Genomic DNA, 17,414 nt, shown 5'->3' on the forward strand with positions numbered 1-17,414 from the left:
AATGTAAACATAAGCAACCTTTCTCCATATCGTCCAGATGTGAATAGGTGTTTTCGCTGTATTTCGGCAAAAAGCTGTCAGAACTTATAGAAGAGCTCAAGCAAAAAGATTCGGCTAGTTTCGCAGCCTCTAGCTGAAATTCTTTTTCTTTTTCGTTCATTTTTCTTAGTATAGAGTCATCTGTCACCAATGCGATGGGTTAGGATTGAACTGTGAAGTAGCGAATTACGACGCAGTAGAAGGGTCAAAAGGCATGCTAATTTCTAGAAAATCTTCTAAATCAACTGACCCTAAAAGAAAAAGCTGAAAACGCTGAAAAATTCATAAAAAACCGAGAAATGAGTCCGCAATGGCGATGACCAGAGTTTTACAGAGGTGAAGTAATGGCTTTGCAAGTTTCGCGTTCCTTCCGTATCCTTCGCTTAACTAGATTACGTTGACTAAAAATACCGCTATTCTTCGATGTATACCGTCACCTCTCCAAAGTGGCAGTGTTGTCTGACGAGTAACATAGTGCTTTGTTTATGTTGTCTAGACAAAAAAAAGAAATAAAAAGTAATATCCAGTTATAACATGATTCATCGTTTATTGCCGTTGTACTTTGCATAGTCTTACAGAAAAGAAACCTGTAAAAGATTTAAATATTTTACTCTTGCTCTTTAACACTTGGTTCTTTTTTTTATTTTGTTGGTTGATCCTACCTCAATACAATGTCAAGCTTAACTTATTATAACGTATGATGGTTATGGAAAAAACGTACAGCGACCATTTACCATCCTCATTCGCAAGCCGTAACCGTTGGTAATATTATAAAGTGTTCTGGTCAAGACGGCTGGAATCGTACTGGCAAGATAGATGCTAGCGACATTCCTGGGCCACACTGCTACTTGATATAAACAATAATGAAGTGAGTACCTTTTAAAGTTTGATAAACTCTCATTAAAACACTATGCTATATTAAAAAGCCATTATGCCATTATTAATTCTCATCATAATCATATCGTAACGTAAACTCAATACCACTAGCCCTTCAGTTTAATTGATGGCGATTTGTTTCTTGGAGCGAGATTGCTCAATCTTGGGCAAGACAATACTCAAGATGCCATTGGAATATTGGGCTTCAATACGGTCGGAATCGATCCTGCTGGGGATGGAGATAGTTCGAGAGAAGGATCCAAAGCGACGTTCAGACCATCTGTGGTTTCCTCGATCTCCCTCGCTCTTGCGTTCATTCACGGATTTACCAGAAACGGTAAGCTTTCCTTCGTCGTAATGAACTTGAACGTCTTCCTTTTTGACACCAGGAATTTCTACATCAACAGCAACCGTATCTTTGTCTTCATGGACATCAATGGCAGGTGACAAATCAACAGCACGATCCTGGCGTTGAACGCGGGGGGAATAGCTTAAAAAGTCAGAAAAGACGTCTTGGAATGGGTGTAAATCGAAGAAAGGTTGAAGAGACATTGTAAACAGCACTCGCTTATTTCACACAATAGTCAAAATACAAATTACTCTTGTTCTTTTTTGTCAATGTTGTTGAATCGTCTCTACTTGACTCCTATTTATACCTGAGCTACAGGAAGTAATCACACCATAAAAAGTCCTAGTACCTTCCAAATGAGAATGACTTGCCACCATTAGGTCCTTCCAGAGATTTCGACATTGCTCCTTCCGCTTCTTTGTTGCTCCTTTTTGTCTTTTTTTTATTTTTTATTATTTTTGTAATTTCGCTTTTATTTTCATTGATGCTCCGCTCCGATTGTACCTTGCTAAACTCGCCGTTTTAGATATCTCTAGAAACTGACCTATGATGTCAAAAAATTCCTCTTTTGTACGATAGAAGGAACGAACTTTCTCGCATATTCCCACTTTATTTGTATGTTACCTTCTTTTCCATTCGTCAGTTACAAACAGTGTGGTAAACAAGGCAGTTGTTTTTTTGGTTTTTTAGTCATATTGCAATCTGATTCTCAGTTTATGCATTTTTCGTCTTGTATTTTATTTAAAAGTTATTAGTTTGTATCCAGCAATCTTGAATCTCCAGTCTGAAGATTCCGACTGTAGATATACCGAAATACTGGACATAAAGAATGTCTTTCTAAAACCAAACTTCATTTTTGGGAAAAAGAGAAGAACTGATGTTAATAAGACCGAAAAAAAAAATCCGTGATTTCACCGAACTACAACTCTGACGGAAAAGCGAAAAAACGAAAAAAACAATCCTTCTTTGAACAAGAACTCCTTTATATTTTCTTTGCAGTAAGTAATGGCAAGTTACATTGAGTTGTGAAGAATCAATCTACGAAACAAACACATTCTATATTATCGAGCATCCTCCATTGAGTCCCACAAAGGACCAAGGTTGAGCAAAAGGAAGCTAAATCTGAATTTCAAGAAACATCAATGTATGGAACAAACTCCATATATGTTTTCAGACGAACTTGTAAGTGTCTACGGCCACACCTAGGCGAAAACACCAGTTCCCGTCCGATCACTGCAGTTAAGCGTCTGAGGGCCTCGTTAGTACTATGGTTGGAGACAACATGGGAATCCGGGGTGCTGTAGGCTCCTTTTTTTATCCTTTTTTCATAAAGGAGGTTCTTTTCATGGTTGAGCTTTTTACTGTCATACCAATGGACGAAATGCTACAATGGAAGGAACCACTACGCAGCAAAACCGACAAGAAGCAGGAATTATTAAGACATCAGTCAGAAATATCTTGTAGGTTATGTTGATACAAAAGAAAAGGGCATACATCTAAAATTCCAGTACAAACAAATAAAAACAAAAGTGTAATAATGGTATTTTTTAAAATCACAGAGGAAATGGAGCGTCACGCAGATGCAAGATGTGATCAAAAAGAAAAATGATACTCATTTAGGGGAAATGGAAACGTCAATTCATGGTTGTCGTCCCGATCTAAAGTACAGATCACACAGCGAAAGGATTGCCAGTGAAACAACAACAATCTATCCGCTACCATGTTATGTAAACGTTCACTTGCCTCAAAGTCGATACGATCTCATCGTAGCATCAAGGATGTATCACGTATTTAACGACATCAGCAATGCAAAGTACAAAATACATAATATATGCAAAAAACGAACGTAAAAATACTGAATACGAAAGAGAGAATGAAAAGAACCCTTTCAATTTCTCACCTCGCCGATTAAAAATATCGAAAGAAGATAGAGTACGAAACCAAAGAATCAGCTACTTTCCAAATTCCCAGTGCTTCCAACGTCCCTAGATTGACTTGGTTTCTGCTGTCTTCCCGGAAATTGTTCAAATAATTCAGAAGATGGTTGTTCGTCTGTAAGATTATTAGGGTCATTTGATAGGTTTTGAGAATCGGTTGAGATTGTATTCAGTGGGATGGGATTATCACTCGCCAAGATGTTTCTTTCCAACGTCGCGTAGAAACCAAAAATGAAGTAATCCAGAGATCAAGTTTATTTAGTAACAGAATGAGACTGTTTAGTAACTCCTTTAGTAAACAGAATGAAAAGATCCAACAAGTCTATAAATTTATCCATTAGTAAAAGTCGCAAAACAAATATCTATGAATCAACTCACATGAAACAACAAACATGCAAATCCAGAAAGCCAAAACGGCAAGAAGAACCGCTGGTGTCAATTGAGCCCATGTCGGAAGATTTTCCATTGACTTTTTAATATAAAAGGAGAAAGAAGAAAGTACGAAAATACAAAATCCAGCAAAAATGCAAAAATGTAGCACCAGACAAGTCGAGCAGTTTCATTTACCACTTTGACAGTAGCTTGTGGAATCCTAGCAACCTTTGCTGGAGAGATAATCAACCATAATACAGACGTGATGGGATTTTCAGAAGCATCATGGACACTGCTTGACTCATCTTTTCAGAACATGGTGGAGCGCGAATTGGACGTAAACATAAACATCCTTTTTCCAACTCATCCAGATGAGACGAATAGTCGATTTCCCTGTATGACGGTAAGCAGCTGTCTGAACTGACAGGAGAAGCCCAGAAAGGAGATTCGGCTGGTTTAGCAACTTCCGGTTACATTTCTTTCTCTTTTTCGCTCATTTCAAGAGAAAAAAACAAAGATGTTCTAACGATTACTAAAAAGTCCGAAATAAACAGCGAAAATGATCCAAGTTGTTAGCAACGAAGAAGAACTTCGTGGGACTTTATATGAAAAGAGCTACACTCAACCAACACCACAAAAAAAAGAAATCCCTTCATGAAAGCTTCTACGAACGCGAATTGAAAACGCAATGGCAATGGCTAGAGTTTTACTGAAGTAAAATGGTCATCAATCAATTTCGGTTTCTTCTGGTGCCTTTCGCTATAGCGCTTACCGCTTGTTTTTAATCCTCATTATACATGGTTTTATAAACGTTAACTCTCGCGTTTAGGCAGCATGTTATCTCTGTTAAGTAGGTTCTCAAGAAGCAGTTTATTATGGTTGGAGAGGTGCTGCAGAGTGTTACCCGGGAAGTGACGACAAGCAGAAAAGATCTATTCAATAAATCAAGTGGAATTACAAGTTTTCTGGAAAAAGAAATTCAAAGATAATAGTCAATTTACTATTACAATAACAGACCTTTGCATATTTATTCTGAGACAATACCAACCTTTTCGCAAGAATCAATTTGCTCTACTTTTGTTGTACGCAGTCATATCCGCTTGCCCTCTCTGAAAAACGACAGAAAATTGCACATATGCCTTCCTATCATCAACATCAATTCATATCGATACAAGGATCATATAGTACTCATAAGCCCCTTTAACTGAATGTAAAAGAGCCAAGCAAAGGCATGAAAATAAAAATTGGTTTGAGTAGCTTAAATGGAAATGTTCCACTTACGGTATAAAATAGCAAAAATTGGTACTCATAGCAAAGCATGAATGCCTAAAGCACCACAATGTTTCCAAGTGGCCCCAACTTCTCCAAAAGTAGTGATGAGAGGAATATACATTCGGAAACGGTAAGATATTGCATATATACAGCAAACAAAAGTATGCTGTAAGAAAAAAGACGGTAGCATTTCTCCCTAAAGATTACATTGTCAGGATCAGGAAATTAATGCTTTAATTAATTCTGAAGCTTTGCAGTTCTGCTCGTAAAAAGTAGAAGAAAAATCAGTTGATTCAATCGTATCCCTTTGTTTACACTTTCATAAACAAAGAAGATCCCCCTTTTTCAAGATGCTTTTCCTAAGAAAAATGATATATTCTTGTTTCCATATTGGATTGTTGCTCTTTCTTTTCTAGAATTACTTTTCAGTTTTTATGTCTAAAAATTACTCCAATATACAAACATCATTCTTCATATTGATGTAAACAAACTTTCAAGCTTCAATCAACGGAAACCAGTCAATAACCAAAAGCGCATATAATTTTGGAAATTCAAAGGCAGCTCGATTAAGGAATTCATCAGAATTATGCGTGCCAGCAGTCCATAAGCTTGTACGTCTTGCAGCTAAACTAAAATGTATGTATGAAACCCTCGTTCGTATTAGGTTAAAGATAGCATGAGAATCCTAGGCATAGTAGGATTCTTTGATTTAATTTCATTTCGTTTATTAATAGATAATGTCCTATTTCTGCTATGTTTGTTGTTGGCCGTATTGGAATATTTAGACAAACAAAAAAAATGACAGCGAATAGAGTTGACTTTTTGATGGTACTTGCATAAATTTAATTTGTATGATTTGTATTTGTTTGAATCTTATCATTCGCTGCGGATAATAAAACCAATGAAGTTGATAGTTCTATTTGTTGTTGCTACTCATTTTCTTTCGAAATATCAAAAATAAGCCTTATGAAAGATATAAAGACCACTTTTCAGCCAGACTCTTCATCCGTTGCAGGTTTGAAAATACAAAGAATGTGAGTTAGTATTTGTTTTCGGCTCCACTTACAGATATGTGAAATACTTGAGCAATGCAATTCCAAAAGCTTTTTTGTTTACTGAATTTGCTGGTGTTCGTTTACTTGCTATCAGTGATTGTCTGAATCGAATTGAACAAACATCTTAAGCTTATTCAGCCTTGAAACTCAATAAACTGTGGCAATTAATAGGTACAGAATTTAAGAGTATCATAGGAACCAAGTATGAAAGAACTTTTATGAATATAATACAAACAGCACAAGATAATCTATCGTTATAAATCTTTACTTCAGAATAGAGTATTTTTATTCACTCACATCTCTACTATTGCAAATATTACTAGTATGCAACGTAGAAGCCTTTTTTATTAACAACATCTATATATAAAATATAGTCCTAGAAAAAACTAACTACGGTTGTATGGTGTAATGGCTAGCACATGAGATTTTGATTCTCGAGACCTGGGTTCGATTCCCAGTACGACCTAACATTCTTTTTTACCTTCTTCTATATTTGAAGAGGTAAATGCCAAAGCAACCCAATGAATTTTTACTGATTTCTAATAATTATAAACTAAATAATTCCTATTTTAAACTTCAAACGGACAATATATTTGCAAAACAGCGAAATCAACGAAAATCAACAGAAAGCGAGTGAAACACATCGGTTTCCTCTGGATTTTTAAGTTGTTGCTTACTACGAACATTACTGTTTATTTACAAAAACTTATCCCCTTTACTGGTTTTCATTTCGATACTATTGAATGGGCTTCCTTCGTTTATTTACATCAATTAGCGCTAATAAGCGTAACGTAACGAATTGCCCCCAATATAGTAGGCAAACTCTATTGGTTGGATTAATTACGCAAGGGTACCTCACACCAGTCACATTCAGTGATGCTACCCGTGACTGCTATCCTTCAAATAAGGCAGCCGCTTCCCTCATAACCTCTCTTGTACCAACCACCTGAACATAGAAGGGGATTTCAGCACATAACGAAAGGTTTTATCTTTCATACCCTTCATTTTATAACTGATATCCTTCGTTTGTCGATACACTCTCTTTTAGAAAAAAAAACCACGACATTCGTTTTTGTATATTTTTAATCGGCTTACAATATGCGTTTCTTTGAAACAGTGACTGCTGCACTCTTCCTTACAGGTGCTTTTGCGGCACCTTTCCGCCATCCTCATCATTTGCATCACAAGCGTGACGCCCCTGCGGTTACTTCTCAGGTCGTCGCTTATACCACTGTGGTCGTTGGTGGTTCCTCAAGTGGTAGCCCCATTTCCTCTTCTTCTACTGTTACCCCTACTAGCTCTAGCGCTCCTACTGGCCCTAGCAGTTCTTCCTCTTCTTACGCTAGTAGCTCTTCTACAACCTCTTCTTCCGCTGCTGCCCCCTCTAGCACTGGTGGCACCTCAAGCTTCACTGACGGTGTTTATGACTGCTCCAGCTTCCCTTCTGATCAAGAAGGTATTGTTGCTCTTGATTACCTCGGCCTTGGTGGATATACTGGTATTCAAATCGGAAACGGTGCTGGCTCTTCTTGTACCGAAGGTGCTTACTGCTCTTATGCTTGCAAGCCCGGTATGATGAAGACTCAATGGCCCTCTGAGCAACCTAGTGATGGTGAAACCCGTGGTGGTTTGGTCTGCAAAAACGGTAAGCTTCACCGTACAAACACTGATAAAGAGAACCTTTGTGAACAAGGTCTTGGATCCGCTTCTGTTGAAAACAAGCTTGGTCAAGGAGTTGCCATATGCCAAACCGACTACCCTGGTAGTGAGAACATGGTAATTCCCACATTTGTTGAAGGTGGAAATAGCTCTCCTTTGACTGTAACTGATAACAACAGCTACTTCCACTGGCGCGGAATGGGCACTTCTGCTCAATTTTATGTTAACAAGGCTGGTTACTCTGCTGAAAAGGGTTGCCAATGGGGTACTCAAAATGACGATTTTGGTAACTGGGCACCTCTTGTTTTTGGTGCTGGTATGACTGATGGAATTACTTGGTTGTCTATTTTCCAAAACCCCCTGACCACACAAAAGGCCAACTATAACGTTAAGATTGTTGGTGAGAATGGCTCTAACGTTAGTGGTGACTGTACTTTTGAGAACGGTTCTTTTACTAGCGGCTCTAATGGTTGCACTGTCGGTGTCACATCTGGTTCTGCCAAGTTTGTCTTTTACTAAGTTAGTGAAAACGATTATGACAAATCCACACCATTTTAGAAACTAGAGAAGTGTGCAACAAGCGACGTTGCGCATGTTTAATAATCTGACGTTCTACCATAATAATATTGTTACTGATTTAACAATATATAATAGGCGACTTGTGGATTGTCGTGCCAACCCATTTCTATGTGGATACAGAAATGGAAAAAAACTAGACGTTAAGATGGGTTGAGATGAGACGTATTCAATTTTTACATTTAAATATTGATTTTTTTAGTATGATAACCCAGCTTTTGAAGAATTGTTATGAGAAAAAAAAATCTTTTTACAACAGTTCTTTCTCTCATTTATTCACTTTGACCTTTCTTTTTTATTTCTTTTGATCTTTTTTTATTTTTTACCTTCGTTGATTTCAAATGCTATTTATTTTTTTATAGTCTGAAAATGTTATGATATGTTGATTTTTGCAATGTCAGTGAAGAGTTCAGTCGTAAGCACGTTAAGACTATATCGTGTGCGAAAGAGAACAGGCGACACGGAAATTGTGTTTAAGGAAGTATAGGGAAAACAAATTGAGGGAGGGAAACTGGAGAAGGATCGGAGATCATAGATAGCGCGGAGGGATACATGTGTGAGACATTGGTTGGTATGTAACCTCGATATAAGAATGACGATAAGATAAATAAAAACAAGAACAAAGAAAAATTGCTCGTTAACGAGACTAAAGATTAGGGGAGTAGCATCGTTAAAGAATAAACAAACGTAGGCCACCACCAAAAAATGAGGTCAAATTTACGTAACGGAAAATGGGAACGTGGAAAATTTGCGTCGCCCAACGTGAGATAAGAAATGAGCAAAGGAGACGATTGCTGTCTATAGAAAGATGAAATCTACAATTCAAGGCAAGTCGGGACATGAGGACGAAAGATTTGACAAAGTCGATTCAAGTGGGGAGAGTGTTTATAAATAGCACGAGGTGGCCTGTTCAAGTGAAAGAAAGAACATTTACAACAGGCAAAACAGAGCCAACTTGTGGTATTCATCAACTATCCTTTTTTAAGAGGGACTATTGTAGTGTTGAAGGAAATCATATTATAAGGAACTATAATAAAATAACAAACAAGCAAGATTGGAAGAATAAGTTTGGTAAATACGGAGGAAGAAGAGAAATGAGCAAAATGGCGAATCAAGAATGGATGAGCAAGATTCAAGATACAGAGCTGTTTGACCTGAAAGAGCAACCAGCACGGAGCTTTATTGGAGGGAAGTGGGTGGCCGCATCATCTGGCAAAGTATTCGACGTTGAAGACCCGGGACATAACCGAGTGATTGCCTCGGTAACGGATTTGGCAGTGGAAGAGACTCGTGAGGCGATTGAGATTGCGCATCGAGCATTTCAAAGTTATCGGCATAGCTCTGTACGTGAGCGGGCAGCCTTATTACGCCGTTGGTATGACTTGATGCTGGAAAACGCAGATGACTTGGCAACAATGATGACACTCGAAAACGGTAAATCGCTTTCTGATTCGAAAGGCGAAGTAATCTATGCGGCGAATTTTCTCGACTGGTTTGCAGGCGAAGCTCTTCGTATCAACGGTGACTCTCATATGGCTTCAGCACCCAATAACCGCATTTTGACAGTCAAACAACCGGTTGGCGTCGTTGGCATCATTACTCCATGGAACTTTCCTGCTGCCATGATTACTCGTAAGGTGGGTGCTGCATTGGCTGCCGGTTGCACGATGGTCATTCGTCCAGCCGCAGAGACCCCCTTTTCCGCTATCGCACTTGCCAAACTCGCAGAACGCGCTGGTGTACCTGCAGGTGTCTTGAACATGATTACTTCTGACTCAGCAGCTGAGCACGGCCTCGAGTTGACCACCAATCCCCTCGTCCGTAAAGTCTCGTTCACCGGTTCCACCAATGTTGGCAAGCTTCTCGCTAATCAATCCTCATCCACACTTAAAAAGCTCTCTCTTGAGCTAGGTGGTAATGCTCCTTTTATCGTATTTGAAGACGCCGACTTGCAAAAAGCTGCTGATGCTTTGATTGCCTGTAAATTCCGAGGCAGTGGACAGACCTGTGTATGCGCGAATCGTATCTTTGTTCATTCTAATGTTTATACACCATTTGTTCAACTCGTGTATGACCGCGTCTCTCAATTCCGCCTCGGTTACGGTCTTGACGAAGGCATAACTCACGGTCCCCTTGTCAGTCGTAAGGCCGTACATAAGGTTCAGGAACATGTCAATGATGCTCTCAATAAAGGTGCTACTGCACTCACAGGTGGCTCCGTCGCTTCTGAATTGGGTCCTTGTTATTTCCACCCTACCGTTCTCGTCGGTGCCAAGCAAAACATGCTCATTGCTCAGGAAGAGACCTTTGGTCCTGTTTGTGCTCTCTTTGAATTTTCCACTGAAGAAGAGGTACTTAAGCTTGCCAACAGTACGCCCGTCGGCTTGGCTGGCTACTTGTTTTCCAAAGATATCTCTCGCATCTTTCGTGTTGCCGAAGCCCTTGAGGTTGGTATGGTTGGCTGCAACACAGGCGTTGTCTCTGATGTACTTTCTCCTTTCGGAGGTGTCAAGGAAAGCGGGTACGGTCGTGAAGGTAGCCATCATGGCATTTCTGAGTACTTGGACATTAAATCTTTGACTATCTCTATCGACTAAAGGGATTATCGTGGATAGTTGGTTTTGGTATTTGTGCCTTGTTTTTATGAAATTTATCCTATTTAGTTTCTTATGATGCGTGTTCACTGTTTATTAAAAAAGAGTGTTTAAATTATCAATATTTTAATATCATTATGTTTTTTCCAATAGTATATAAATATAGTTGATAACTTGATGAAAGCATCTATAAAAAAAATCATGAAGAGAAAATATCTATTGTAGCTGATAAAATCAGCATTTCCAAGAAGTAATGCTAAGGATCGTTTATCTGAAGATTTGTACATGTTAAGCTGCATGAACTTTAGCTTTTCGAGTGTCTGTCAAGATGCATTGAATGGCCCAGGGGATGTCACATAATAACAATGCTGTGTATGAAAATGGCATTAACCATGAACCATAGAGTATATATGAATGAAACCAAGAGTGGAATGGATATTGAAATACTTTTCCGATAACAATCGGAAAAAGGATAGGAGCAAGAAAAACGCAGCTTAGAAGAGGGTACAACAGAAAACGAGAAGATGAGAAAGTAAGAAATTGAATGGCAGTAAGCCATAGCCCAATTAGAAAAGCAAGTGAAAAGTTCAAAGTGCTTACGGTAGTTAGAAGAAGAGACTTTGACATAAGGGAAAAAGCAAGAGTTAACTGTGTCTCTTGACGACTTGGTCGAAATAGCAGAAATAGGCCAATGCAAGCAACAGCGTAGGCTACCACCAAAGCAACCGGATTCTGCGCGTTTTTTGTGAGGAAACCGGTGTACATGAACGAAAAGGCTGTTACCATGTTGAGCAACCACAAACAAAATGGTTTCCACAAGTTCACGTGTTTTGGATGAGAAATCCAATGCCGATAAGCCCCAATCATCAAACTCGCCGCTATTAATAACACAGCCGGCATATAGTCGCCGATACTAACAAATGTGAACTGATTTAAAAGAAAATAAAAAAAGTAGGATTGATGCAAGTGCTCTAATAGATTGTTGAGGGATCGAAAACTGCTTTCAATAGCTTGTCCACATCTAGTCATATCAAAGGTAAATGGATCTCCAGCTTCGATTCGCACCGTTAAAGCATCAATCTTATATTGAGGAAAAAGAGAATGGGCATTTGTCAGGTTTGAAACCGCTTGCGATGCCATACCTCGAGTAAGAGCCTTTAACCTGGAAAAGTAATCGGAGGGTGTATAAGCATTGTATACCTCGCCTTGTAGTTTGAGAGAATACATAAAGCTAGACATAAAGATCTTTGCTACGGCGTTAAACAAGTCTAAATTTGGCAATTGACCATTAGCGGCTTGATATAAAATCTCTGCTACATCATTGTTGTATCCTTTCCTGGGTAGCTCCATTGCTAGTGCAGCCTGAATGGTTCCAGCTTTAAACCACAGACGATCGATGTTGTATCCGGCAGGAGTTTGATCATGATATGCAGACAAAAATGCATAGGTTCCCGAGACTGGGTGATCTGGAATGAGAAGGATAATGTCTTTAGACCAAAGAGACCAACCTTGAAAATATTTCATCAAACTAATAGCCAGCGCAAGGCCTGCTTCATTATAATAGCCCTCATAATCCTTCCAAGGAACGCACAGTAATAGGGACTCTGTTGCATCACCCCGGGGAGACCGAAATACCGTATAGAAGTTCGAACCCTGATGATATTCTTCATAAATGCGAGTGGTATATTTTTGTCTTTGAACGGCCATTCCCATAGTCGTAAATATGGCCTCTAAATCTTGGAACATGGGGTTCAATTCTTCAACTTCATCTTTGTTTGACCAGCCCCGAACGAGAGAAAGAGCTGCACGCATCGTTTTCGTGTTTTCATTTCCAAAGTACGTATTGACTTGTCCAGGAAGTAGAGCATTTTCCGACACACGCAACCTGCTCAAGAATTGCTCAGATGGAAGTAGGAATATATAGAAGGCACCAATTAGTGTGCATATTATTTGAAAAAATAATAGGTGTCTCGTAATAAAGGGAACCAGCTTAGACTGAAGCCTAGTTACTACACTCATTTTCAATCCTTCTTTTTTTTACGGATTCACAGCCAACATGCGATAGATAGAAGTCTTCTTTTAAAATAAACCCTTTCAAACTTACCCAAAAAAATCCATGAACTCTACCTTTTTGGATTTTGTTTTTGCGTTAGAAAAGTGTCCCTCGTTTGTTTACGAAGATATTTGTCCTTTAGCTCTCGTTGAATTGCGTAAATCCCAATACGGGTTTTGAGAGTGTCGGTAAATAATTATATGGCTAAGGGACGAAAACGAACGTATTCCTTCTTTCAAAAGTCCAAGACCTTGCTGAACCAGTCAGAAGGAAACGCCTATTCAACTTTGGTTTTTACATATCAATCAAGGGGTAACGCCAAGGTCACAGCCAAATAAACAATTGTATGCGTTTCTTCCTGTGTAGTAAACATGTAATGTAATAAACAATAAGGGTAGAAAGTGTCTTTTTCGCAGTATGCTGCTTGAAAAAGTATGAGTATGAGTCGATTTTGTACGAAGGATTGGGATATTGAAGACTTCTTAAAACGTAAAGTGTAAACGAAAAAACATCTACCTTCTTTTTTCAGAGCAACAAACGATTCTTGCTTTTTTTTCTTTTTAATTGTAATCTGATCAAGCCTTTATTTGAAAAGTGGTATTACTAAAACAATATGTCTGTAGATGCGTTTTTCAGTGGGTTTTGTTTTTTAACGTAATATAGCGAGCCAATCGAGTTGGCAAGAAATACAAAAACAGTAAACTACCTTCGTTAGACTTAATAGACATTCCTTTATTATTCACTTAATTTCTTATAGAATACGAGTTTCTTTCTTCGTTTCAATTGCCAAAGTCTGTGCCTTGGAAGAAAGATTCAGGTGAACGAAAATTAGCTTTGTGATTTGAGAACTAAAATGGAATTCCAAGATTTCGACAAAGAAACTATAGGTCAAAGTGAATGCAGAGTACTCGTAATCTTTCGTGCTCTAAGTTTGGAAGAACAGAAGACGAGCGCCATTCAGTTCAAGAAAGAGCTGGAGCGCTTGATTGAAAACTACGGCAAGGAACGTATTTGGCAAAACGAAGGGTTTACGTTGAATTCAGATACGATTCATGGAACCTACTGTCTCTTTGGATCTACAGATTTTGGAGATTGTATAGCTGATGAGTGGTGGATTGTTTGGTTGCTTTTTGAAGCTAGCCGAACTGTGAAAAATGCATTTTGTAGAGTCATAGATTCGGATGGAGAATTTTTATTGATTGAGGCTGCTTTCGCTTTGCCGAAATGGATCGATGAGGATAATTCAGATTATCGCGTATGGATTCATGACGGAAATGTCCTTCTTCTTCGTCCTAACGGAGCAAATCTTCAGGAGTATGAAAGGTGCGATCCTTTATCTAGAAGTGAAGCTATCAAACAAATCAATCTTGGAGAAAACTTTGATGTCCCTGCAAGGGTTAACAAAGGTATACGGCAGCGACTCCAGGAGTATCCTGAAACAGCAAATAATCACCATCGAGCTGTTATAACCATACCAAGATCAATTGCATATTTATTAAGAAAGGACAGAAATCTTGTTAGCAAAGCCATTACCGCCTTTTATTACCGTGATCCTATTTCCGAGAAGGAATGTGACTGCATGCAGAAGTTCTATCCCAACGATCTTGTCACCATGACAGTATGTTTTACGCCTTTACTATATGCTCAGCTTGCTCAGCAGCGAACTCGTAAGTATGCACCCTTTCAGTTACCTTTACAGGGAGAAGAGCCGGCTTTTACCCAAGCCGAACTAGGCATGAAGCTTGCTTGCGGGTTTGAAATCCTTTACAATTCTAATGAACAAGAAGAAGCAAAAAAAAGTATCGACCAACTTTTAGAAGGAGCGGTTTTCCCAACAGACGATGAATTAAAAACATTACCGCTCATAAATGATGATACCAGCTTCATGAATGTAGACCCCGATGATTTAGAAGATATGTTGAATAGCCGGATTAAAGACTTGGAAGGATCTCAATCGGCAGAGGATTCAGACTTTGCTGAATCAGTTTCCTCTGCTGATGACCAGGCGTCAAATGCATCCCAATCCAAAATGACAAAAGATTTCAATGAACATGATCTCAAAGACATCATCTCAAAAATCGAAGACTTCGTTGAAAGTGACGGGTCTTCTTCTGATCGACCAGATATATACGGCATTGAAAACTCAGAAGAAGATGAAGAAAAGTTGTACACTTATGATCCAGGGAAGAGAGATGAATTTTCCTTGAATCATAGGAATGCAGAATCCGACGACGATAATATAGAGTTTAACGAAGACGAGTTTTTCAATATTCTGAAGAAACCGACCTCAGATACCATGGCTAAGAGTAACCCGTCGGCTTTAGATTCTGCCTCCTCTGAATCATCGGAAGATGAACTACCTGGAAACATGACCTTGCAGGAGTACATGCAAGCCATGGACGAAGAACTGAAATCCCAAAAAGTAGGAAATAAGGAAGGGGCTCCTGAGCCTTTCAACGGCGAGTCTTCTGAATTGGGTATAGATATGAACCTTGCCATGAATCTAATAGAAGGAATTCAAGCTAATCCCGATGCATATGGCGGTCCCATCTCTACTTTGCTAGACAGTCTAAATATACAAGTTCCAAAAGGATAATAGAAAAATAAAATATTTTAATGACTATTTTTATGTTCTTTTTTAATGTTTTAATAGGCCGATCTAATCTACTTTATATGAATATGCTGTAATTAAACTCCGTTCTAGGAATCCATTTAACCTACCAACACCCACACTGCTAGTGCAAAGTAGAAACACGCTTGAAAACGAACGTGTTACGTGTTTCATTACTAGGAAATATGATTTTTAAAACATCAGCAGCACGATCTCTTGTCTTTCGTGTAAAACACGCCGGAGTTCAAGGGAGTGTTCGCACTCCCGTATATATGGCGTTGAGCCGACGCTTTTATGCTTCCAGCCCATCTAATAACGGTGAATACGACTTGTGTGTTATTGGAAGTGGTCCGGGTGGTTACGTTGCTGCCATCCGTGGATCTCAACTCGGTTTGAAGACCGTCTGTATTGAAAAGCGTGGCTCTTTGGGCGGTACTTGCTTGAATGTTGGATGTATCCCCTCGAAAGCTATGTTAAACAACTCTCATATCTACCATACCATTACTCACGATACGAAGCACCGTGGTATTGAAGTTTCCGGTGCTAAAGTCAATCTTGCTCAAATGATGAAGGCCAAGGATGATTCAGTGAAGTCCCTTACCTCAGGTATCGAATTTTTATTCAAGAAAAACAAGGTTGACTACGCAAAGGGTGTTGGTTCTTTTGAAGACCCCAATACAGTTTCAGTAAAAGGTATCCAAGGCGCTCCTGATCGCACTATCAAAGCTAAAAACTTCATTATCGCTACCGGTAGTGAAGTGAAGTCTTTTCCAGGTGTAACAATTGATGAAAAGAAGATTGTTTCCTCTACCGGAGCCTTGGCTTTGCCTGAAGTCCCCAAGAAAATGGCTGTTTTGGGTGGTGGTATCATCGGTTTAGAAATGGGAAGTGTTTGGTCTCGATTGGGAGCCGACGTTACTGTCATTGAATTCATGCCTTCTGTTGGTGGTGTTATGGATACCGACATCTCGAAGGCATTCTCTCGTATCATTGGCAAGCAAGGTATCAAGTTCAAGACTTCCACCAAGCTGCTGAGTGCCAAAGACAACGGTAAGTCCGTGGAAATGGAAATTGAAGACATGAAGAAGAACAAGCGTGAGAAATTGGATGCAGACGTTTTATTGGTTGCTATTGGCCGTGCCCCCTACACCGAAGGCCTTGGTTTAGAGAAGATTGGTGTTGAGATGGACAAGGCCAACCGTGTCATCATGGACAGCGAGTATCGCACCAAGCACCCTCATATCCGTGTCATTGGTGATGCCACTTTTGGTCCCATGTTGGCCCACAAGGCCGAAGATGAAGGTATCGCCGCCGTGGAATTCATTGCTAAGGGTCAAGGACATGTCAACTACAACGCCATTCCAGCCGTAATGTATACCCATCCCGAGGTTGCCTGGGTTGGTATGACTGAACAACAAGCCAAAGAATCCGGTTTGAAATACAAGGTCGGTACCTTCCCCTTCATGGCCAACTCTCGTGCCAAGACAAACATGGATGCTGAAGGTTTAGTCAAGGTTATTGCTGACGCTGAGACTGATCGTCTTTTGGGTTGCCATATTATCGGCCCAATGGCTGGTGAACTCATTGGTGAAGCAACCCTTGCCATCGAATATGGTGCTAGTGCTGAAGATGTTGCTCGTGTTTGCCATGCCCATCCTACCTTGTCCGAAGCTGTGAAGGAAGGCATGATGGCTGCTTGGAGTGGTAAGAGTATTCATTTTTAAACGACTCTCCAATTAGCGTTTATGAAAAGAAGTTTCTTTGGAATCGAACTACTAAAAAAAGGTTCCATCAGGCTCTTCTACGATGACTTTTTTTCAATATTTTAGGTTTAATTTCGTTATATCTTCAATGATTTTCTTGAATACGAATTATTTTAGTCTCTCTCCACTTTTTAAATACAGCAGTTTATGTCTAAATTCTTTATATACTTCTCGACACTTAATTGTGAGGGTCATTAGTACTCGTTTTTCTTTCATTTTCCTATATTCATTATAATGAACAGTAGTCTACACAACGAC

The 17,414-nt window shown here is 39.3% G+C and overlaps 7 protein-coding genes and 2 non-coding genes across 9 annotated transcripts; 7 read left to right on the top strand and 2 right to left on the bottom strand.

The window, feature by feature from the left end:
- Positions 1–918: 918 nt before the first annotated feature.
- Positions 919–1,518, bottom strand: SPOG_05705 (hsp16-like protein). The gene has a single exon (XM_013166676.1). It carries the CDS (start codon positions 1,465–1,467, stop codon positions 1,036–1,038), a length of 432 nt encoding a protein of 143 aa, XP_013022130.1. The 5' UTR covers positions 1,468–1,518; the 3' UTR covers positions 919–1,035.
- A 938-nt stretch (positions 1,519–2,456) lies between these two features.
- Positions 2,457–2,571, top strand: SPOG_16129. Its single transcript, XR_001203056.1, has one exon. It is a non-coding gene; the product is annotated as a 5S ribosomal RNA (ribosomal RNA).
- Positions 2,572–2,774: 203 nt separating this feature from the next.
- SPOG_05706 (uncharacterized protein) lies at positions 2,775–3,516 on the top strand. Its single transcript, XM_013166677.1, has one exon. It carries the CDS (start codon positions 2,845–2,847, stop codon positions 3,112–3,114), a length of 270 nt encoding a protein of 89 aa, XP_013022131.1. The 5' UTR covers positions 2,775–2,844; the 3' UTR covers positions 3,115–3,516.
- A 2,778-nt stretch (positions 3,517–6,294) lies between these two features.
- Positions 6,295–6,366, top strand: SPOG_16130. The gene has a single exon. It is a non-coding gene; the product is annotated as a tRNA-Gln (tRNA).
- Positions 6,367–6,783: 417 nt separating this feature from the next.
- Positions 6,784–8,734, top strand: SPOG_04584 (cell wall protein Psu1). The gene has a single exon (XM_013166583.1). The coding sequence runs from the start codon at positions 6,999–7,001 to the stop codon at positions 8,076–8,078; it is 1,080 nt and encodes a 359-aa protein (XP_013022037.1). The 5' UTR covers positions 6,784–6,998; the 3' UTR covers positions 8,079–8,734.
- A 113-nt stretch (positions 8,735–8,847) lies between these two features.
- SPOG_04583 (succinate-semialdehyde dehydrogenase) lies at positions 8,848–10,881 on the top strand. The gene has a single exon (XM_013166582.1). It carries the CDS (start codon positions 8,975–8,977, stop codon positions 10,730–10,732), a length of 1,758 nt encoding a protein of 585 aa, XP_013022036.1. The 5' UTR covers positions 8,848–8,974; the 3' UTR covers positions 10,733–10,881.
- On the bottom strand, positions 10,809–13,495 carry SPOG_04582 (GPI-anchor transamidase complex subunit Gaa1). The gene has a single exon (XM_013166581.1). It carries the CDS (start codon positions 12,746–12,748, stop codon positions 11,018–11,020), a length of 1,731 nt encoding a protein of 576 aa, XP_013022035.1. The 5' UTR covers positions 12,749–13,495; the 3' UTR covers positions 10,809–11,017.
- On the top strand, positions 13,480–15,450 carry SPOG_04581 (SGT1 family transcriptional regulator Sgt1). The gene has a single exon (XM_013166580.1). It carries the CDS (start codon positions 13,636–13,638, stop codon positions 15,376–15,378), a length of 1,743 nt encoding a protein of 580 aa, XP_013022034.1. The 5' UTR covers positions 13,480–13,635; the 3' UTR covers positions 15,379–15,450.
- Positions 15,451–15,492: 42 nt separating this feature from the next.
- On the top strand, positions 15,493–17,376 carry SPOG_04580 (dihydrolipoamide dehydrogenase Dld1). The gene has a single exon (XM_013166579.1). The coding sequence runs from the start codon at positions 15,579–15,581 to the stop codon at positions 17,115–17,117; it is 1,539 nt and encodes a 512-aa protein (XP_013022033.1). The 5' UTR covers positions 15,493–15,578; the 3' UTR covers positions 17,118–17,376.
- Positions 17,377–17,414: the final 38 nt, after the last annotated feature.

The sequence above is a fragment of the Schizosaccharomyces cryophilus genome, assembly GCF_000004155.1.
Source record: "Schizosaccharomyces cryophilus OY26 unplaced genomic scaffold supercont4.1, whole genome shotgun sequence".
Taxonomy (NCBI): domain Eukaryota; kingdom Fungi; phylum Ascomycota; class Schizosaccharomycetes; order Schizosaccharomycetales; family Schizosaccharomycetaceae; genus Schizosaccharomyces; species Schizosaccharomyces cryophilus.